The sequence below is a fragment of the Mirounga angustirostris genome, unplaced genomic scaffold (assembly GCF_029215605.1).
Source record: "Mirounga angustirostris isolate CCGP_5_RB_7025 unplaced genomic scaffold, mMirAng1.0.hap1 SCAF_2, whole genome shotgun sequence".
Taxonomy (NCBI): Eukaryota; Metazoa; Chordata; class Mammalia; order Carnivora; family Phocidae; genus Mirounga; species Mirounga angustirostris.
In genome coordinates this window covers 71,249,271-71,273,216 of record NW_026991710.1, presented here as the reverse complement: position 1 = coordinate 71,273,216, position 23,946 = coordinate 71,249,271, and the positions used below count along the sequence as shown (strand labels likewise).

Here is a 23,946-nt window from a genome sequence, read left to right as displayed (position 1 = left end):
TGTACAAACATCTGCAGCATGAGGAGAAAACACAGCTAACTCTGCCTTAGGGCCAGCCACCAGGTGCTCCTGTACCTGTCATAGACAAATCTGGCTTCCCAGCATCACTGCATGATGCTGAGGCTAAACAGTGGCCTTGTCTCACCCGTGCACAACACGGTACCTGGAGCCGAACCACTGTCCCCATGTGACACATACAGCAAGATGTCAACTCGATTCTAGCTTTTACTTCGGAAGCATTTTGTCACTGACTTTCTCCCTTGTGCTGCCCTCCATGGGAGCCCATGGAGCCACTCATTCTACGTGCTCTTCGGTTTTCAAGTGTAGAAGCTGGCAGTTTATTAACTGAAATAAACAAACCACTACGACCTCTTCTTTAAAATGAGCAAAAATCAGGGCGCCTGGGCGGCTCAGTCAGTTACGTCTCAGGGTCCTGAAATGGAACCCCACATCAGGCTCCGCACTCAGCGTGGAGTCCGCTTGTCCCTCTCCCTCTGCTCTTTCCTCTGCTCGTTCGCTCTCTCTCTGGAATAAATTAAAACAAGTCTTTAAAATGAGCAAAAATCAGCCATTCTAGAATGTTCCTTTTGTGCTCCATAGCCCTTTACACACAAGGGTTACACAGCTTTGTAATGCCTTTTTCACTGCTGCCTTTGCACTGAATACCCCACAGAGGGAACCACCACATGCTACACATGTCTCCGTCCCCAGTGACCAGGAGGCTCATGACACACATTAGGTGACCCAGAGCTGCTTACTGAAAACTAGTTAGTGAGGGCTTATTATATACACGCCACTAAGTACCCTGCCAAGTAAAGCCTTCCCATGCTTTCTCCCATCTAATTCTCATGATATTATCATAATTCTCATTTATAAATAAGGACACCAGGACTATAAGAATTAAGTAACTTGCCTAAGACAGCATAGGTAGTAGGCCACCACTGAGATCTGAACCCAGTTCTTTTTGACTACAGCATGTGCTCTGAACTATATGCTAGACTGCCTTGGCTACTACCACACTGAAACATTTGACAGGTAAAGCCATTTATTGTGATGTACACACACACACACACACACACACCCCCATGCACGCACACAGAAATATTATTGAGCCATAGAAAAAGAACGAAATTCTGCCATTTGCAACAACATGCGTGAACCTGAAGGGCATTATGCCAAGTGAAACGAGCTAAACAGAGAAAGACAAATACTATATGGTATCACTTCTATGTGGAATCTAAAAGAAAGCCAAAGTTGCTCACTTAAGTACCGCCATTCACAGACTGCAATCATGATAATCTACATTTCTAACACCAGCAACTTCTTTTTCGGTGGCAAAAAGAATTAGGGTTCATTAGAAGTATTTTATTCAGCATCCAGTCACAGAAAGGGTAGATTCAAAGTCAGAAGAACTGGCTTTTATGAAGCTAACTAAATTGCTTAAACAATTGGAAAAACTGTTTAACTTCTGTGGGCCTCTAATTCCTCACCAAGAAACAAAACAGCCTAAATAATTCATAAAGCTTATTTCAGCTCTTAACATTTTTTTTTAAAAGATTTTATTTATTTATTTGAGAGAGAGAGAATGAGAGAGAGAGAGCATGAGGGGGGGAGGGTCAGAGGGAGAAGCAGACTCCCCGCCGAGCAGGGAGCCCGATGCGGGACTCGATCCCGGGACTCCAGGATCATGACCTGAGCTGAAGGCAGTCACTTAACCGACTGAGCCACCCAGGCGCCCCTCAGCTCTTAACATTTTATTATTCCATGAATAGTTACTCACAAGTTGATAAAACAGAAAAGCTTTTTTTTTCCAATTGCTAAATTAGCAGGTGAAAGCAGAATTCATTGCTAGCTTGCATGTTAAATTTCCCATGTAAACCCATTTAAAAGACTCGAACTCATTTTTACTGAGGAGTATTTTGTTTTTTCAAGGTTACCATAAAGCTTATTAAAAACACATAACTAGGTGATGGACATCGGGGAGGATATGTGTTGTAATGAGCCCTGGGTACAAGACTGATAAATCACAGACCTGTGCCCCTGAAACAAATAATACATTATATGTTAATTATATGTTAATTGAATTTAAATTTAAAAAACACACTGTGTCTAGCACTGATCATCTATTATTTGACAAACCAAATAATCTTCTAAGTTAAATAAACCTATTTATACACCTTGCTATTAGAGACCACTACTCCCCTCCAAAAACACTACAGGGAAATGTTGGTGATGAATCTGTTAAATGTTGGTGATGAATCTGTTAAACTGGCAAGGACTCATCAAACGTATCTGTTGCACATCACTTCACTAAATACAGTAACCAAATCATCATTCGGTTTTCTGACATAACTCCAATTTACACATAGTCCACAGAGGGGAGGTCCTAAAAACCCATGCAGAGATCCCAAGCCAGTCTGCAATCAAATTGAGCACCTCTTGCCAAGTCATGGCGGCAGGCAGGAATCCGCAGTCCCTTGGGTGGCATATCTAACATACGGTGACAGCTAGGTCAGGGACAGGTGACATCTTCACATCCATAATCGCAAATCAGAGGTGGTCTACAGAATTCAGGTGCCAACACAAGACAACTGAAGTAAGTTAGCTATCAGAAGATGGTAATTAGCAAATGATCCTTTTCTCAATGTCAGAATCAAGGGGCAGTGTGGACTGTGGCACAGGGAAGCCTCGTCTAAGGAGCCACCATTCAACTCCAGCCAATTGGTACCATCTGGGAGGACAGGTTATGCTGCCAGATATTCCCAGTTCAAGAAAAGCTAGAAATTCATTTTAAGTATCTTGCCTTTTTTGTAGTAAAAGACATGTAACATAAAGTTTGCCATCTTTACCATTTTTAGGTGTACTATTCAGTAGTGCTAACTATATTCACATTATTACATGGCAGATCTCCAGAACTTTTTCATCTTGCAAAGCTGAAGTTCTATACCTACTAAACAACGCTCCATTTCCCTTCCCTCAGGCCCCAGCCACCACCACCCTACTTTCTGCTTCTACAACTGTGACTACTTTAGATACCTTGATTTTTAAAATGTTGGCAACTAATTAAGATTTGTACCATTCTGGCTGACGACCCATTTATGACTCCTTACTGATCATTTATGATTTCTTAAAGCACTTCAAAGTTTCAAGAATGCAAAGCCAGCCAAAACATTTTGACATTAACCCCAAAGTCAAGGACAAATTTGGGGCTCAGATGTGCTCTTCTCATCCTTATCTGTACTCTGAGAAAAGACTACAGCTTTAAGATCTGCTTTACGTGAATTCTTACCATGCCTGCTTGATGCAAGAACCACATGAGGTAGTCTTCCTGAATGTCCACAAGACTGGAAATCTCAGGAATGTAAAATGTATCATACTCCACATGCTTCACTTTGATATTTACCTGATGAAGAACAAAATAAGGAAAATTAAAACCCAGACAACTGAAAAAGGGCTTTCCATGGACAACCTCAGTAGGACATTTGAGCCTACCATCTATTCACCCTTCTCCCCACTGGCTCCTCTCTATGCTCACCTTATATAACTTCTCCAGGAGCTTGAGAGCTGCTGTAATATAATTGTTAAACAGCACAGGAATTAAGAATGTCTTTCTTCCTCTCAGCAGATAAACGACTGCACCTTTATAGAGGTTTACCAGCTTCATGAAATATTTTGGGCATACCTGAGACCACCAGTTATCTTTAGGAAGAAAGAAAAGACATATTTCAACACATATCCTTGATCAAGTATTTACGTCTTCTGCCTACTAGCTAAAAACTGCTCCAGCTAGAAAATGAACATTAGTCTAAAATACAGTTTCCCAAAACTGACTTTAAAAAGAATCCATTAAAGCATTTCTGGAGAGAGCAGGAGATCCACAAGAATCCCTAGAGCTTTTTTCATAGCGCTTGACCTGATTTTTTTTTTTCCCTCCAAGACCCATTCAGAAAGCTAAGCTAAAAGTTCAATTCCAAAGGTCTGTGTGGACAAGATGCTACACCTGTTGTGGGCAGGAGCATTCAGATATCCTCATCCTTGCTGCCCCCACCTCAGCTTCCACCCACATCCTGTAGGAGGGATGCAAAGGGCCACATGGCCCTGATAACAGCGCCAGTATGGCATTCATGCCTTCCCTCAAGAAGCACCATTAGTTGAAAACTACTATTTCTGTCTCTCCCCAAACTATGCTTTCTCATAACCAGACAAGAAGGCTATAGCATTGGTTTCTACATTGTCAGAAGTAAATTCAGCCATACTGAAATACTTAAAGGATGAAATGATAGGATGTCTACGATTTTTAAACAAATATTTCAGGAAAATAAAAAGGTGGTGGTAGGGGGAATACAGAAAACCGAAAGGGCAAAATATTGATAATCATGAATCTTTGTGTGAATGGATACATGTAGTGTTTTCTGTACTTTGGGATATTCCTTTAAATTTAAATTTCTTTAATTAGAAGTTAAAAACAAGTGTAAAACTGAACAATTCTGATCTCTTTGTGTGGCCCTACCTGGAAAAAATTAAAATTAAAAAAAAAAACCAAAACCTAAACGTCAGGTAATATTCCTTCGGAGACTGCCATCTCTCTACCTCATAGTCTACTAGAACACCTGAAAAAATACGCCCCCCAAAGGGCTTTGATCTTAAAAAAGCAAAATGAAGGACTAACATATTCCTAGTGCTTTCATTATTATTTCTGTTTTTATATCTTCTGCAAAGGTGGAAGCAATATGGAAAAGCCGGGATTCCATCCTCAGGAACACAGGTCTCTTTATTCATGGGGAGACACACTCAAGTAACATCCTAGTCCACACGGAACGCAGAAGTTACTGAGTTGCAATGAACACCTAAAAAAAAATTTACCGGGGGGGGGAAAAAAGGGAAAAGCCGGGTGACAGACTTTCTGCACTTGATTAATAAAAACATCTCAGGCGCTACTCCCACGAGAGACACTCTCCAATTCACTGAGGAACGGAAGGTTCTTATCTCAGCAAAGTGTCCGTGGCCTGCAAAAATCAGTGTGGACTCAACTGTCCTAAAAAAGAAAAACAGAACAAACATTTGGTAAGTCTCCACTAGGTCATTCTCTTCCTCTCCTCTTTTGGAGACCTGTGCATCACACCAAACTGTTCATTTCACTCCCACCCCCTAATTAGGTTTAGGAGAAAGACCAACAGATGGACACTAATTTTTGAGGCACTATTAACTACTAGCAAATGTAGGAGGTGAAAAAAGTAGCTTAAAGTTGGATAATCTAACCTTGTGAATATTTAAATATCAAGATTAGTCTGGCATGAATCATTTCAAGTAACCGAAATAATGGTTCAATTTGCTCATCGTGCAAATATGGCCAGTTAGAAGACAGCAGCAAAGAAAGGTAAGATTTGAGTGTTAAGCATATTAAATGGCAACAATAGATTCTCAGATCTCAGTCCACTGAGAGCCAGTGGTCACATCAATTAAATAAAAAGTGCAAAGCCACTGGTATTGGGTTTTGCAAATTCACCTAATACTTTGCTGGGGTTTGTATCCAGCCGCAGAATGGCCATGGCCAGGGGAATAGTCAACGTTATGTAATACTTGGAATCCTGGAGCAGGGGGAATTCGGGTAGTATTAAATAGATTCTCATGGCTTCGACATCTGGTGGTGAACTGGACAACTGAGGAATCAGGCAACTCTCAAAGCTGTTCAAGATCTGTACGAGAGAAAAGAATACTGAGAAACTCTAACATGCCTGAGATCTAGTTACCTTATCTCTAAATTCATAAGCTATTCGATAGACTCTCCACTCCCACTCACTCAGTATGCACTGAGGGTGCTCAGGAGATACATCAGTGGAATGAAAAGCCAAAGATCCCCACCCGTGCAGACCTTACTCTGGAAGGGCATTTCCTCAGAAAGAGTTAAGCTCAGAAGACAGTTAAAGGTAGGTCAAATTCCCAAAGTGAACATTTTAGAGTTAAGATTTATAAAAGATTTCTGCCTTTTTATCTTACTCTTTTGTTTCTCTTGAAAGTTGAATTACTGCAGTGCAAAAATGCATTTTTAAAAATATACTGTGTAAATGTAAAGAACTTACCTGTTCTAGAATCATGGAGTGTTGAGAGCTCATTAACTTCTCAAATAACACTCTCGTTGAGTTCAGGTCAATCCCAGGGATTTTGGGACTTGTTTTAAAATGTTCATCAATTCTAAACAAAAATGTCGAAAGTGTGTAATAAAAGAAAAACAAAGCAAGCACTCTGACAGGAATTAGAAAAGGGAAACAAAATAGTCTGTCTCTACTGATCAGATTTAAAGTTGATCTAGCAGACAAGCTGCATAAAAATACTACACTTCAACAAAGCCCAACAGAATCAAGCTCCGGAACCCCTTCTTCAAGATGATCTTAAAATTTTCAAGTTTTTTTTTTTTTCTTCAATTCAAAGTACAAGCAAGGATCATCATTTCAGTTTGAGGCGATCTTGAAATTTATAAGCAGAGTGTTATTTCCCTGATTTACTCTTGCATTTTTGCCTTTTACTGTAATTGTGGTACACTGACCTAGATGTAGATGCTGTGCCAAGGGGCAAAACACATCCCCGGTGCAAACTGGCCCACTCATCAACAAATGGCAGGTAGAACAAACTTCGTTTAAAGCTTTTCTTAATAATTTTTTCAAAAAATCAGATCTACAACAAATACAAAGCTAATGTCTTAGTTTACACAAGGGATACAATTATATACACCCAAGGACTAATTCACTGCTACTGTTTTTAACTTCCTAGCAACTAATCATTTTTTCTAACCTTAAATAAATCTTAGCCTTTTAGAGACTTAGAGAGTATCTCTTCTAAATTCCTACTCTTGAACATTACCACATCTATTAATTACAAAAGAACTATCTATTTGCAAAACAGGCTACCGTTTATGAGTGATGGACACATTCAAATAGTTTTAACACCATCTGACAGCAATGTTGTAATTTATAAAAATATAAGTCGAGTTTCTAACATTAAAAAAAGTCATAATTATATGTATTGAAACCTAAATGGTCAAATAAAGAGATGCTTGGGCTTTGTTTGTTGGGTCTTTTGTTGTTATTACTCTAAAAATAAATCTACCCCAAACACAGAAATTAATTCTGGTGTCCTTTATGTAACCTTCCATATGCAGAGATATTTATTGCCATACTGTTAAGAAAAAACAATATTTCATCTAAATGTATTTATGCTTTGTAAAAGTGGTCTTCACTTTAATTGGTTTCCTGTGAGGCATTCTGCATAAGCTACATAAGCAGGAGTCCTGAAATAGCACAGTTGTCAGTTAAAAAAAAAAAAAAAAAGGCTTTACCCATTTATCTCTATGGAATTTATGAAACTAAAGATGAATAACCTAACAAATCTGGCCAAGGGCCATTCCAAACCTTCATAAAAACCTATCCTTCTAGAACAAGGTTTCTCAGCCTTGGTGCTATTGACTTTTGGGGCCAAATAATTCTTTCTTGGGTGGATAGGATTGTGAGGTGCTTGGCAGCATCCTTGGTCTTTACCCACTAGATGTCAGTAGTATACCCCCCCCATTGGAACAACCAAAAAATGTCACCAGACATTGCCAAATACCCTCGGAAGATAAAATCAGCGTGGTTGAAAACGACTGTCCTAAAAGACCAACATCAGCACAATACAGAACAGTTTTCCCTGGAGGAAAATGCTAAATATTAAATCTGAAATAAACTGGATGAGCTCATCTCAGCTGCCCTAATAATACAAGTAAATGGCTTGGCAATCTCTACTGTAACTGAAGAGTTTCTGAAGTGACCTCTTGCAACCCAGTCAGGGACATACATTTTTGGTGGGGGAGGGAGTGGGATTCACACACTGAACCAAATTCTAAATCTTCTTGGGATTTCATTCACCTGGTCACTGGCAAAAAAGGACTGAGAAATGATCAGGACTTGGGATCACCGAAGATCAAAACCCATGACAAGAACCTTCTGCTGCATGAGGTTCCTGAGGGGGATAGATGCAGAAGTGATAAGGCCAAGCAAAGAAACACTATTTCCTAACTGGAAAGTCAGCCCAAATGTAATTTCCTGGTGAGCTGAGCTAGACCTAAGGCCAAGGAGCTCCCAAAGCTTCCTTGGAACATCCCCCTAAGCTCACTCTTTTTGAGAAAAGAAAAACCTTTGGGCAGCAATCCAATGAAACTGAGATTACTTAAAGAACTAAGAATTTAAAACAAATAGGGTATACATGTTGGGGGTAACATTTTAGAACACCCTAAGAAATCCTGCTATTGATTACATCAACTCTCTCTGAGATAGTCTCACTCTTTGCCCATCAGGCATGAATCAGCGTTGCCCTTCCTGACATCCTCTCGCTCATCATTAGGCATTCCAATTTGTGCACAAATCAGCAGCTTATCCACTAAACGAAGGCCAACCACCCTCAAAGAGAACAGGAGTCTCTCACGGCCTTTGCTGAGTAAGTATCTGAATCACATGTGGGTATTTTTTTAAGATTCTAAATCACTTACTTTTTTTCAAGAAAACTTCCATTCCAACAGGCTGCGGAAGATAAGATCTGAACAACACCACTGCTCAGAAAGAAAAAGGTAGGTAAGCCTTTAATAATTACAAAGAAATGGTTATTCAAGCTCAACAACAGGTTAGTCATCTATCCCAGGATCTCATTAACAGCAGCTTTCTTACCCAGATGAATCCTTGGAAAATGTACATTTGCTGTGGAGAAACATTGTGTCTCAAAATGGACAAGTACTTAAATTTTCCACAAGTCATGTTAAAATCAAAAGTACCAAAGCTACTGAAAAAACGACTCTTGCACCTGATGATGATCTTGAACATTCTTCTACCATCAACCATCTAAGATATTCCCCGGCTCATCTCCAAACATATAATCACAAAAGAAAAGCTGAGCTCTTATCTCCCAAACACAGAATTTGTCTTTGCAAAATAATAAATGAACAACTATTTCCTTTTATTGTGTTTCTTATCTGAGAAAGAAACTGAAAATAAGTGAAATGAGTGTTTATTCCTATTACCTAGATAACAGAGGTACTGGGAAAACAGCTACTTTCTGAGGACCCAGAAAGAAACTGTGTGTGAAGAGGCCTGGACCCTCTCAGTTAGTATATGGAAAAGGGAAGGAATACAACAAAAACATGGTTAAGGAGGGGGTTGCAATAACTTCCGGTAATGATAGAATCTAGGTCAAGAAAGTTCTCTAGAGATCATTTCTCCCACCCCCTCATTTTATAAATAAGAAAACGAGAATGAGTAAACTGTCAAGGCCCCAGCAAAAGGGAAGCCCCACCGGGCGCCTGGGTGGCTCAGTCACTAAGCCTCTGCCTCAGCTCAGGTCATCATCCCAGGGTCCTGGGATCGAGCCCCACATCAGGCTCCCTGCTTGCCGGGAAGCCTGCTTCTCCCTCTCCCCCTCCCCCTGCTTGTGTTCCTGCTCTCACTATCTCTCTCTCTGTCAAATAAATAAATAAAATCTTTAAAAAAAAAAAAAGAAGGGGAAGCCACCCGCCCCTCCCTCGGTGAGTTTAGTCCCCTTCCCTTACCCCTACAACCTCCCAGCCTGAATTCCTCGTCAGAGCCACCTAAGGTTAGAGAAACTCTGAGGACATGAGCTGCTTGAGGGCATTCCCAATGATCCCCTGGTGCACCCCAAAGTTTAGGGCCCTGGTCATTTGCCCTACTATAATCTATGTCATAAAGCAAGATGTATTATACGCATTTAGTGTATACCACTGAGTACACAGAGTGTGATTCATTCATTCCCAAATATTAGATTCTGCAGAAAAATGGAAATGCTAAGGAAGTCAATGAAAATGCATAAAAATGTGCGGGACAAAATTCTCCTTAAAATAAACTTGATAAAAGGCCTCAATCCTTTTTACTTTATTTTCTCAACCTGACATTAAATTACCATCTCAGCTAATCATTTTCAATGTGAAAATGCTAGAAATTATTCAAGATGAGGTAAGATAACAGCTGTCTTATTTTTGGGATGCTCTGGGATATGCATATGAAGAAACTCCAGGGGGTAAACAACCATAACACTGAGCTTTTTTTTAGCAGAAAGGCCAACTCATACCTTCATCGGTGAGGATTTTTAAGATCTGAACAAGGTAAGTTTAAGGGACACACTCTGAGAGAATGGGAGGAACATTATGTTATCAGGGGCTAAGGACACCAAATCCTCAAGAAATATGTGCCAAAAAAAATGATTCCCTAAAATAAAAAACTCCACATATATTTACCACCTCATATGGAAGTAAGGAAAATTACTAAACTAGAACATTCCAATGTACCCTGGAAAAAATAAAATGAAAACAAGCAGCCACATACTTGATTGTATTTGCATTGTTGTGTTCTGAGAGTTTTTGTCTCCAAACTGCTATGGTTTCATCATTTATTAAACTGGTGTAATGTGCTTGGTTCATCGTCCTGAAGTCAACAGCAGGGGAAGAATTCTGTAAAAAAGAGAAATTATGTAGGATGGCTCTTTTCTCTTTCTGCTGACATAGTCTCCATTTTGGGTTTCACAGGAGCTGGGGGGCACTGCCCACATCCCCCTCTTGGCTCCCTCAGCTGCTGAGAGTGTCAGCTCCTGACAGCTCCCAGCTGGGCTGCTCTCCGGAACCGGGGCTACTGGTTTAGCCCTTCAACATCTGGCAGCAAGGAGAGGGAGAGTACAAAGGCCCCTTGCCTCCACTCAGGACTGGTGAAGAGCCATCCCAACTTCAGAGCTCCCAAGGAGACTGGCTGAGGCCTCTGTTACACTGACCTGCAGTTTCTCCCTCTGCCCAATCCTGCCTCCTTCATCCCTAAATAGATGCCCTTTCTAGAGCACACTACCCCTAAAAACTTTCTCAACATAAATCTCAGTTTCAGAGACTGTTCACCAGAGAAACAACCCGAATATGGCTTTTCCACACTTCTTTCCCCTCTGCTTTGAATCACTGTAACATCAAGGTTTTTAAGGTATTGTTTGCCATAACTATTCACCAAACTCCGACAAAATATATTATTAGGGGCGCCTAGGTGGCTCAGTCATTAAGCGTCTGCCTTTGGCTCAGGTCATGATCCCAGCGTCCTGGGATCAAGCCCCGCATCGGGCTCCCTGCTCAGCGGGAAGCCTGCTTCTCCTTCTCCCACTCCCCCTGCTTGTGTTCCCTCTCTCGCTGTGTCTCTGTCAAGTTCAGTTATAATGTATAGTGCCAACAATCTATGAAAACTTAATGCCTCTTAATTTCTTGTTCCAAGTATATAGGTATACATTTATAAGAAAGGTGGCAGAAAGGACATGTCAATAATGGCCTTGAAAATTCCCAGTGCTGCATAGCATTATACATCCTTTATTCGAGAGATCTAAAAAATATATAAGCACTTTCACTTTCTAAAATGTATCTTATTCACTGATATTTCCCAAATCCTGTTCTTGATCTAGAACTAAGAGAAAGTTGAAAGTGCCTTATACCCCCATAACTGTCACTAGAAAAGAGAGAAAAATTACATTAAACCATTCATCCATCAATTCATAAAATGATCGTTTTTTTTCTTCCTTTGTATCGACACAAAGAAAGACAACTTCCAAAGTAAATTTTCTTGGTTACTTCCCCATAGTTGTGAGTTAAGATATCATAATAATGGGAAAGGAAGAGGGCATGTAACAAATAACAAATCGGAGATGTTTGCCAATGTTTTTGATTATCTGGGTCTTGATCATTACTTTACTAAAATGGCCATGGACATCTATGAAAGAACAAAAGTCATCTTGAATGACACAGAGGAAAATCACAAGACAAAATGGACACTTGAGAACATACAAGCAAGATTGCCTCTTCACCCTGGCCTTAAAACCACTGTCATCTGCATTTTAATTACTCTCCCCATTCACAGGGGTAGCTGAACAGACTCTAACACATACATGTTATGTGTTAGAGCAGTGAGTGCATGCTTTGCACTCACTGAATTGCCAAGACGTGGAATCCAGTGTAGCAAAGCAGTATCTGTACATAACTCCTCCCCTCCCCTCTTCTACCTCAGACCTGGCATTAAGTGAATGAGTCGCATTTATAAAAATGGAGCCTGTCACAATACAGATGCTTTCTGTTAGGTCGTTAAGTGATTCTTCAAGTGTTATGGTAACGGGGTAAACACATGATTTGATCAGTCTCTGTGTCTAAACAAATATCTCTGCTTAACAGTATAAGTAAATGTGTACAGGCTTCACTTTTAAAAAGAAAGAGCAATACCTTCCTAAGCGATAGTCTATTTTTCTTTTTCTTTTTTGTTATCTTACATTTTTAATGCATACCACTCTTACCAGTTGTTTAACCTTTAACTGCCCTATTTCTCTAATATGACATTATTTTATATCCTTTTCATCAATGTTTTCTTGTCCAGTCCCAACAGTGCTAATTACAATAATTTTAAATCCAATCACTTAGACCAGATACCATATTGGCTTTCATAGTAAAATTAAAATTGGATAATATTATTCAAATCAATTTCTTAGGGAAATGAATACTTCAAACTCTACTTATGGACAAAGTTACCATCCTGCAGAGATTCGGTGCTTTTCATGTTTCATTTCACTGGCATTTTGAAGAAACGAAAAATAATCTCGGTCTTCCTCAAGATTTCTCTGTGAAGCACTGAAGCTGGGCCTAAAATAGGTCTAAAGCAGCAGTTCCAAATCACCCCAGATGGCAGCACTAAACAGAACTTTCTCCAGGCTCCTGACCTGGAAAATATCTAGTTGTCAGTTTCCACTGTCCAACCTGCAGCCTCGGGCTCCAGCACAACCTTTTCTACCAAATCACGGAATTATACTGACTAGAAGGCAAGAACATTGTGTATTTAAAGATGGCAGAGTATCAGATGAATGGGGAGAATTTCCAGGACTCAAAGGGGCCCCTTGTCTCCACAGTTCCTATTTTCTTCCCAACCAATTCTGATTCCTCTATCATCACAAACAGCCTTTCCCTGCTCTTCCAGAGAGGATAAGGATCTATGCGCCACATATGGTTGGTCCTCCCTACATGCTGGTTGAGTAGAAATGGGTGGGCGGAGGGGAGGGGAGGGGAGAGGAAGCACAAAAGCCAGGAAGGGAGTGGAGGGCAGAAAACAAATCTGTGTCCCAGGTTTCAGAATGATTTCCCTTGTCCAGGAGGAGGGGAGGGATTACAGCTCTGTCACAGATTACCTGGACCACAGGCTCCTCTACCTTTAACCCTGAAAGATACCGGAACGTCATTCTTTCTGACTTACCCACTATAGTGACACCGGAGACAATGTGAAATTTTAGTGTGGTGCTATGAGCAGATGATAAATAATAAAGGATATCTGAAAACTGCATCATCTCTTTTATATTTACTATATACTCAATCACATCAAACAAACCCACTAAGTTCTCTAGTACCTAGTATTTGTTGCTACCTAATGGGGAAGAAAGGGAAAGTCAAATAATGCCAAACTAAGTGCAAATTCTCTAGGCCTCCTTAAATATCTTTTGGAACAAATGTAGACATAAACAAATAATTTTAAATTATAAATTAGAACTATGATTAAAATGCCAGGGAAGTTATTGGCACTTCAAGAAAACAAAATGGAGAGAACGTCTTCCAGGTCCAGTTGGCTTACCTTTATAAGATAAAATTGGTAGAAACAGAGTAATATTGCTCTCATGTAATTATTTATTAAAATAAATACTGGTTCACCATTATTCCACCCCCAAAATAATAGTTGAAAGAATTTTTTACCTCATATTTGGAGCAAAGTACAAAAGTTTGGTCTCCTCCAGAGAAGATCTGCTTAACAATATGATATTTAAAGCGATCTGTCAAAAAAATTTTCAAGAGCGTATTTTTCAGTAATTAAACTTTTTCCTTGATCCCCTTTTCTAATATTCCAAAATATGACTCAGACTGGTTTCCTATCCATTTCATTTATGTCAGAGAAGAAACCTTCTCCCCTCGCTCTCTGCCCCAAAACTGTTTCTACTTCAATTAAAAATAAATGGATACAAAATGGTATCCTCCCCTCCAACTCTACCCCCATCCGTTCCCCAACTGCAAGCTAATCCTGACGTTGTTTCAATTCTTCATTCTAATCTTTCCAGCCACTAATGTGAAATTTAAAAGTCACTAATATCAACAGTAACATGCCTAAGAAATAATTGAACATCTGAGTGTGGTGTTCTTTAGCCCCTTCAGGATGAAGCTTATCATAGAAGGACCTCCATTTCCGACACCCTGCTTTATCTTCCGTCACGCTGATTCCACGGTGACCCTCCGATACCACCACATTGTTTTCATTCCTAATACACCGCACTCTCCCCTATCTCTGTATCTTTTCCTTCCACCACCCCCCCTGCACACTGTGCTTTCCACATTGGTGCCCTCCTAGAGCACAGTTGCCGCGGTGCTCCTGCAAATTGTGTGATTCTGTGGTACTCACCACTGCCCACTCCCTCACAGTCCTCTACCTGGCTAACTCCAAATCAGCCTTTAAGACACAGCTCAAACTTCCTCTAATCGGAATACTCCTTGATGCCTTCCTCTGTGCTCCCACATTCCCATGAAGGGTCCTAAAACCACAGCATTTACATAATGAATTGAAATTTACCTGTTTACGTTATAAAATCATTTTGGCAAACATCCAAACACAAATTTATGATCACACAAGTTAGGTTCTAATTAAACTTCAAAAATTTGTGATTTCAAATTAACCTATACAACACTTGAGTTTATGAAATTGCTTTATTTCATCAACACATGCATTCCTGGCATGTCTACAATGCCTTGGTGTGAAAGAAATTCACAAATGACAGAGAAGAGAACACCTAGCCATTCTTTCACTTTTGGGAACATCATCCAAACCAAATCTTATTTATTTTATATTTCAAGTTCCACTGCATTTTTAGAGGCTCATATATTCTTTCCATAAATCTTTCTTGACTGAGAAGTCTGTGCCAGGCCTTGTGCTGTATGCCAGATTTACAAAGAAGACTCAGTCCCTGCACTTAAGTTTATTATGATCCAGTAGGTAACTTATGGTAGTTATTGCTTAAAAAAATCCCAATCAAGCCATAAGTCACTTTATAGTCTTCAAAATCAAGTTATTATTAAATCACACTTCTTTTTTGGGGCACGTGGGTGGCTCAGTCATTAAGCATCTGCCTTCGGCTCAGGTCATGATCCCAGGGTCCTGGGATCGAGTCCCACATCGGGCTCCCTGCTCCGCGGGAAGCCTGCTTCTCCCTCTCCCACGCCCCCTGCTTGTGTTCCCTCTCTCGCTGTGTCTCTCTCTAATGAATAAATAAAATCTTAAATAAATAAATAAATAAATAAATAAATAAATAAATAAATAAATAAATAACTTCTTTTTAATGACTCTCCAAGCTTCTTGTCAGACACTGGATTTATTATTTCAAGTCATTCATACTGAGTGACTGCCTTATCTTGATTTCCAATGAAATGGAGAATGTGCTATTTAACTATTTTTTAAGAGAAGAAAACAATGGCATAAAAAGAAATCATGTCATGTTATGACCAGAATAGCAAAAGCAAAAGGAAAGTAACAGCATAAGCATTAAGCGCACAGCTTCTAGAATGAGGCAGAGCTGGGTTTAATTCCTGCCCCCAGAATCTATGTGGTGTTGGATGAGTTACTTAACCTCCTTACGCCTCAACTTCCTCATGGCCAACATGAAATAATAACCACTAATTCTTAAGGTTGTTTTCAGTGCTTAGCATAAGTAATGGAGCTTGGTTAAGTATTCAATAAACATTAATTTTCTTTATCAGCAATAATAATAAATAAAATTTATACACCACTACCAAGGTCCTTAGGGCCAAAATAACATTTTTTTTGCTTAATCTCAATTGAGATCTCTAGGATCTCAATTATAGAACCTCATGCATAGTAACTACTCAAATAATTGTTGATTGATGTTAAAAGATCTCATATTCATTTCCTCCAAAAGACTCCAAGGTAAAATATAGATATATGTTCTATAAACAATTTTTTGTTATCATTTAAAATACCATTACATTCCACTGAAAATCACTCTTACCGGCTCTGGCTGAAAGCTGGCCACTATGAGCGGCCCAGTAACCTTTCACAGGGGATGGGCATTTAACGTTACAAGTGTGTCCCGTTCCTAATTGACCTCTTGCTCCACAACCAAATGCATAGATGAGTCCAGAAGAAGGCACGAAGGCTAGGGTGTGTTGTCTGGGGGAAAAAAAAATTCACTTATCAGCATAGTTTCTACCACTAGGGTACATTCAGACTGACTTTTAACCCCCACACGTGAGCACAGCAATGCCTACAGGTGTCCCCCAGAAATCCCACCCTACACTGACTTGTGACTGTTTTTGCAGTGGCTGGCTCTCTATAATCTCTGAGACTCTAGGCAATGAGGAAGGTGGCAAGATGAGAAAAAGGCTGAATGGCCTGCTGCATTAGGCCTTTGAGATGACAGGGAAGAAGCAGGGTAGACCAGGCAAAATTTCCAAAAAGTTCTTTGAGGCTCTCTCACTTTCCTTTCTTCATGTCTTCCTCCCTCCTAGTCTTTATTCCAAAAGATGTCTCATGTCCCCATCTTGCTACACTCATCTAAAACCCATCCTTGCCACACTTTACTCAGATCAAACTTTCTCCAAACTTTCACTGTAGCTGTGTACACAGTTAAGATCTCTTAAAATGCTGGTGGTTAGAGGGGCGCCCTGGTGGCTCAGGCGGTTAAGCGTCTGCCTTCAGCTTAGGTCATGATCCCGGGGGTCCTGGGACTGAGCCCTACGTCAGGCTCCGTGCTCAGCGGGAAGTCTGCTTCTCCCTCTGCCTCTCCGCCTGCTCATTCTCTCCCTCTCTTTTTAGATAAATAAAATCTTAAAAAAAAAAATGTTAGTGATTAGGTCTAACCACACGCTCTGTCATTACAAACACAAGATTCATTTCAAGGTCTTAACAGACACTAGGAAGCTATTCAGGGCACTCACCTGCCACAAGCAATCTGCGTTACTTCACTGCCCATCAGCTCCAGAACTCTTCTTGGATTAACCTCATCATTCATGGAATCATGTCCAAGTTGCCCACAGGAACCCGCACCAAAGGTAAACACACCTCCACTCTAACAAGGGACAAACATGACATGACTGCATTGTATCTCTCAGTTTGAGTATATTCCTCAAAAAGCCTCTGTACACAAGATTCATATCACAACAGTCTGTACAAGAACACGACACTCACTTGATCCTTCACCAAAATGCCTCTTTTGGAATGTTAAGTAGAAAAATAATAAAAAACAAAAAAAAAGAAAGAAATTAAGACTACATCTTTATGGAACAAAGACAGCACTGCTCAAGGGACTATGTGCCATCTGTAAATTTTGAAAGTTGTTTAGAAGTACAATGATGATGGGGGACGGAGCAAGATGGCGGAGGAGTAGGAGACCTGGATTTCGTCTCCTCTCAGGAATTCAGCTGGATAGGGATCAAACCATTCTGAACACCTACAAACTCAACAGGAGATCAAAGAAAAGAAGAGCAACAACTCTCTCATCAGAAAAGTGGCCACTTTCTGGAAGGTAGGACGTGCGGAGAAGTGAATCCGAGGCGATATTCGGGAGGATAGACAGCAGGGGAGGGGTCTCCATCAGCCGCTTCTGGCAAGTGATAGAACCAAGGAGCACAAAATCAGAACTTTTAGAAGTTGGCTCCGCTGAGGGACGTCACTCCGGTGGCTAAGCGGGGGGTGGAACCCTCGTGGGACAGTGTGGTATCAGGACCCTCAGGGTCACAGAAAGACCGGGGGTGCCTGAGTGCGGCAGAGCTCCCAGGGATCGGAGCGGGGAAGCCGGCTGCAGAGACGGAGCCAAGGCGTGGGCTCCCAGCTCGGGGTTGTCATAAACTGTGATCTGCGGCACAGTCGGGCCACTACTCCTCCAGCAGGGACCCAACAAGCAGCAGATTCGGGGAGACTCCCCTTCCTTCCCGGGGAGGAGCGGCGTGGGAGCGCACCGCAGGGATCTGCTGGGTTTGGAGACTCCACACGGGATCGGGTGCCAGAGATAGAAACGCTCAGTCACAGGCCGGGTGAGCACAGAGTGCGGCGGGAGACCAGGGAGATGAGAGTGACTGGTGGCTTTTCTCTGGGGGCTCACTGAGGAGCGGGGCCCTAAGTTCTCGGCTCCTTGGGGCAGAGATTGGGAGGCCGCCATTTTCACTCTCTGCCTCCAAAGCTGTACGGAAAGCTTGCAGGGAACAAAAACTCTGGAGAGCAAACCCGAGCAGATTACTTAGCCCGGACCCGGCAAGGGCGAGGCAATTCCGCCTCCGGCAAAGACTTTTAGAAACCACGGCAACAGGCCCCGCCCCCAGAAGATCAGCGAGAACAGCCAGCCAAGACCAAGTTTACCGATCAATGAGAAGGGCAGAACTCCAGCGCTAGGGGAATACTGCACATAGAATTCATGGCTTTTTTACCATGATTCTTTAGTCTTTCAAGGTTAATTTTTTTTTTAACTTTTTTCTTTTTTTTTTTTTTTTAATTTTTCTTTTTCCCTTTTTCACCAACTTCTTATCAATCCCTTTTTTAAAAAACATTTTTATTTTTCATTTTTAGAGTCAGTTTCTCCGCACATCCTACTTTCCAGAAAGTGGTCGCTTTTCTGTTCAGAGTTGTTGCTATTCTTTTCTTCACAGTTTATGGCAATCCTTTCATAGTAGTTACCCGTATTTTTGGCATATATATATAAGTTGTTCTCTCTTTAAAATTTTGAGAGAGTTTCTTCTAACAGATCAAAAAATACCCTAAATCTCTACTGTATGGTTTTTTCTTCTCCCCTGCCTGATCACATTCTCTCCCTTTTTTTTTTTAAAATCCTCTTCTTTCTTTTTTCAAACAACTTCTTATCAATTCCTTGTATAAAATTTTTTATAATTTCCATCTTTATACTCATATTCCATCCCTTCATCATATCAACCCTTATTTTTGTACATATATAAGTTTCTTTCTTTAAAATTTTGGGAGGCACTTTCTTCTACCAGACCAAAATACACCCAAAATCTAGTGTGTGGCACTGATCTATATACCAGCCTGATCATATTTGATCACATTCTGGGTTTTTTTTGTTTTCTTTTGTTCTGTTTTTGTTTGTTTTTGTCTTTATCTTTATCTTTTTTTCTTCTTTTTCTTTTCTCTCTCTTTCCCTTTCTTTTCCCACTGCTTCAGGTCTTTTCTGATTTGTTTAGAGTATATTTTCTGGGGACGTTGTTACCCTGCTAGCATTTTGTTCTCTCATTAATCTATTCTCCTCTGCACAAAATGACAAGACGGAAAAATCACCCCAACGAAAAGAACAAGAGGTAGTACCGACTGCCAGGGACCTACTCAATACAGACATTAGTACGATGTCAGATCTAGAGTTCAGAATCATCACTTTAAAGATACTAGCTGGGCTTGAAAAAAGCATGGAAGTTATTAGAGAAACCCTTTCTGGAGAAATAAAAGAACTAAAATCTAACCAAGTCGAAATCAAAAAGGCTATTAATGAGGTGCAATTAAATATGGGGGCGCTAACTGCTAGGATAAATGAGGCAGAAGAGAGAATCAGTGATACAGAAGACCGAATGAGGGAAAATAAAGAAGCTGAGAAAAAGAGAGATAAACAACTATGGATCACGAGGGCAGAATTCGAGAGATAAGTGATACCATAAGATGAAACAACATTAGAATAATTGGGATCCCAGAAGAAGAAGAAAGAGAGAGAGGGGCAGAAGGTATACTGGAGCAAATTATAGCAGAGAACTTCCCTAATTTGGGGAAGGAAACAGGCATCAAAATCCAGGAAGCACAGAGAACCCCCCTCAAAATCAATAAAAATAGGTCAACACTCCGACAACTAATAGTAAAACTTATGAGTCTCATAGACAAAGAGAAAATCCTGAAAGCAGCTCGGGACAAGAGATATGTAACCTACAATGGTAGAAACATTAGATTGGCAACAGACCTATCCACAGAGACCTGGCAGGCCAGAAAGGACTGGCAGGATATATTCAGAGCACTAAATGAGAAAAATATGCAGCCAAGAATACTATATCCAGCTAGGCTGTCATTGAAAATTGAAGGAGAGATAAAAAGCTTCCAGGACAAACAAAAACTAAAGGAATTTGCAAACACAAAACCAGCCCTACAAGAAATATTGAAAGGGCTCCTCTAAGCAAAGACAGAGCCTAAACGTAACGTAGACCAGAAAGGAACACAGATAATACACAGTAATAGTAACTTACAGGCAATACCATGGCACTAAATTCCTATCTTTCAATAGTTACCCTGAATGTAAATGGGCTAAATGCCCCAATCAAAAGACACAGGCTATCAGATTGGATTAAAAAACAAGACCCATCGATATGCTGTCTCCAAGAGACTCATTTTAGACCCAAAGACACCCCCAGATTTAAAGTGAGAGGGTGGAAAACCATTTACCATGCTAATGGACACCAAAAGAAAGCTGGGGTGGCAATCCTTATATCAGACAAATTAGATTTTAAACCAAAGACTGTAATAAGAGATGAGGAAGGACACTATATCCTACTTAAAGGGTCTATGCAAAAAGAAGATCTAACAATTGTAAATATCGATGCCCCTAACATGGGAGCAGCCAATTATATAAGGCAATTAATAACAAAAGCAAAGAAACACATTGACAACAATACAATAATAGTGGGGGACTTTAACACCCCCCTCACTGAAATGGACAGATCGTCTAAGCAAAAGATCAACAAGGAAATAAAGACTTTAAATGACACACTGGACCAAATGGACTTCACAGACATATTCAGAACATTCCACCCCAAAGCAACGGAATACACATTCTTCTCTAGTGCCCATGGAACATTCTCCAGAATAGATCACATCCTAGGTCATAAATCAGGTCTCAACCAGTACCAAAAGACTGGGATCATTCCCTGCCTATTTTCAGACCACAATGCTTTGAAACTAGAACTCAATCACAAGAGGAAAGTCGGAAAGAACTCAAATACATGGAGGCTAAAGAGCATCCTACTGAAGAATGAATGGGTCAACCAGGAAATTAAAGAAGAATTAAAAAAATTCATGGAAACCAATGAAAATGAAAACACAACTATTCAAAATCTTTGGGATGCAGCAAAGGCAGTCCTAAGAGGAAAGTATATAGCAAAGAAGCCTTTCTCAAGAAACAAGAAAGGTCTCAAGTACACAACCTAACCCTACACCTAAAGGAGCTGGAGAAAGCACAGCAAGTAAAGCCTAAACCCAGCAGGAGAAGAGAAAGAATAAAAATCAGAGCAGAAATCAATGAAATAGAAACTAAAAGAACAGTAGAACAGATCAACGAAACTAGGAGCTGGTTCTTTGAAAGAATTAACAAGATTGATAAACCCCTGGCCAGACTTATCAAAAAGAAAAGAGAAATGACCCAAATCAACAAAATCATGAATGAAAGAGGAGAGATCACAACCAACACCAAAGAAATACAAACAATTATAAGAACATATTATGAGCAACTCTACGCCAGCAAATTAGATAACCTGGAAGCAATGGATGCATTCCTAGAGATGTATCAACTACCAAAACTGAACCAGGAGGAAATAGAAAACCTGAACAGACCTATAACCACTAAGGAAATTGAAGCAGTCATCAAAAATCTCCCAAAAAACAAAAGCCCAGGGCCAGACGGCTTCCCAGGGGAAATCTTCCAAACATTTCAAGAAGAATTCATACCTATTCTTCTGAAACTGTTCCAAAAAATAGAAATGGAAGGAAAACTTCCAAACTCATTTTATGAGGCCAGCACTACCTTGATCCCAAAACCAGACAAAGACCCCATCAAAAAGGAGAATTACAGACCAACATTCCTGATGAACATGGATGCAAAAATTCTGACCAAAATACTAGCCAATAGGATCCAACAGTACATTAAAAGGATTATTCACCACAACCAAGTGGGATTTATCCCTGGGCTGCAAGGTTGGTTCAACATCCGCAAATCAATCAACGTGATACATCAACAAAAGAAGGAACAAGAATCATATGATCCTCTCAATAGATGCAGAAAAAGCATCTGACAAAGTACAGCATCCTTTCTTGATCAAAACTCTTCAGAGTATAGGCATAGAGGGTACATACCTCAATATCATAAAAGCCATCTATGAAAAACCTACAGCGAATATCATTCTCAATGGGGAAATTGAGAGCTTTCCCCCTAAGGTCAGGAACGTGGCAGGGATGTCCACTGTCACCACTGCTATTCAACATAGTATTAGAAGTCCTAGCCACAGCAATCAGACAACAAAAAGAAATAAAAGGCATCCAAATTGGCAAAGAAGAAGTCAAACTCACTCTTTGCAGATGATATGATACTTTATGTGGAAAACCCCAAAAACTCCACCCCAAAACTGCTAGAACTCATACAGGAATTCAGTAAAGTGGCAGGATATAAAATCAATGCACAGAAGTCAGTGGCATTCCTACACACCAACAACAAGACAGAAGAAAGAGAAATTAAGGAGTCGATCCCATTTACAATTGCACCCAAGGGCGCCTGGGTGGCTCAGCTGGTTAAGCGACTGCCTTCGGCTCAGGTCATGATCCTGGAGTCCCAGGATCGAGTCCCGCGTCGGGCTCCCTGCTCGGCAGGGAGTCTGCTTCTCCCTCTGACCCTCCCCCCTCTCATGCTCTCTCTCTCTCTCATTCTCTCTCTCAAATAAATAAATAAAATCTTTAAAAAAAAAAAAAAATTGCACCCAAAACCATAAGATACCTAGGAAAAAATCTAACCAAAGAGGCAAAGGATCTGTACTCAGAAACTATAAATACTCATGAAAGAAATTGAAGAAGACACAAAGAAATGGAAAAACGTGCCATGCTCATGGATTAGAAGAACAAATATTGTGAAGATGTCAATGCTACCTAGAGCAATCTACACATTCAATGCAATCCCCATCAAAATACCATCCACTTTTTTCAAAGAAATGGAACAAATAATCCTAAAATTTGTATGGAACCAGAAAAGACCCCACATAGCCAGAGTAATGTTGAAAAAGAAAAGCAAAGCTGGCAGCATCACAATTCCGGACTTCCAGCTCTATTACAAAGCTGTCATCATCAAGACAGTATGGTACTGGCACAAAAACAGACACATAGATCAATGGAACAGAATAGAGAGCCCAGAAATGGACCCTCAACTCTATGGTCAACTAATCTTTGACAAAGCAGGAAAGAATGTCCAATGGAAAAAAGACAGTCTCTTCAACAAATGGTGTTGGGAAAATTGGACAGCCACATGCAGAAGAATGAAACTGGACCATTTCCTTACACCACACACAAAAATAGACTCCGAATGGTTGAAAGACCTCAATGTGAGACAGGAGTCCATCAAAATCCTAAAGGAGAACACAGGCAGCAACCTCTTCAACCTCAGCCGCAGCAACTTCTTCCTAGAAACATCGCCAAAGGCAAGGGAAGCAAGGGCAAAAATAAACTCTTGGGACTTCATCAAGATAAAAAGCTTTTGCAAAGCAAAGGAAACATTTCGTCAACAAAACCATAAGACAACCGACAGAATGGGAGAAGATATTTGCAAATGACATATCAGATAAAGGGCTAGTATCCAAAATCTATAAAGAACTCATCAAACTCAACACCCAAAGAACAAAGAATCCAATCAAGAAATGGGCAGAAGACATGAACAGACATTTTTCCAAAGAAGACATCCAAATGGCCAACAGACACATGAAAAAGTGCTCAATATCGCTTGGCATCAGGGAAATCCAAATCAAAACCTCAATGAGATACCACCTCACACCAGTCAGAATGGCTAAAATTAACAAGTCAGGAAATGACAGATGTTGGCGGGGATGCGGAGAAAGGGGAACCCTCCTAC

At 40.4% G+C, this 23,946-nt stretch overlaps 1 protein-coding gene across 9 annotated transcripts in view; it reads right to left on the bottom strand.

The window, feature by feature from the left end:
• The window catches only part of HERC3 (HECT and RLD domain containing E3 ubiquitin protein ligase 3), a 128,711-nt gene that overhangs the window by 40,592 nt on the left and 64,173 nt on the right, over nt 1–23,946 (bottom strand). For all 9 annotated transcript variants that reach the window (XR_010409467.1, XM_064584788.1, XM_064584792.1 and 6 more), the window contains 9 exons: nt 17,021–17,151; nt 16,093–16,253; nt 13,778–13,854; nt 10,359–10,483; nt 8,519–8,578; nt 6,081–6,192; nt 5,507–5,696; nt 3,536–3,699; nt 3,290–3,403 (listed from right to left, as the gene is read on the bottom strand). Coding sequence is in view for 8 of the 9 variants with exons in the window: in XM_064584788.1 (XP_064440858.1) it covers nt 3,290–3,403; nt 3,536–3,699; nt 5,507–5,696; nt 6,081–6,192; nt 8,519–8,578; nt 10,359–10,483; nt 13,778–13,854; nt 16,093–16,253; nt 17,021–17,151 (1,134 nt within the window). In the remaining variant the exon portion in view is untranslated. The remainder of the gene's footprint in view (nt 1–3,289; nt 3,404–3,535; nt 3,700–5,506; nt 5,697–6,080; nt 6,193–8,518; nt 8,579–10,358; nt 10,484–13,777; nt 13,855–16,092; nt 16,254–17,020; nt 17,152–23,946) is intronic.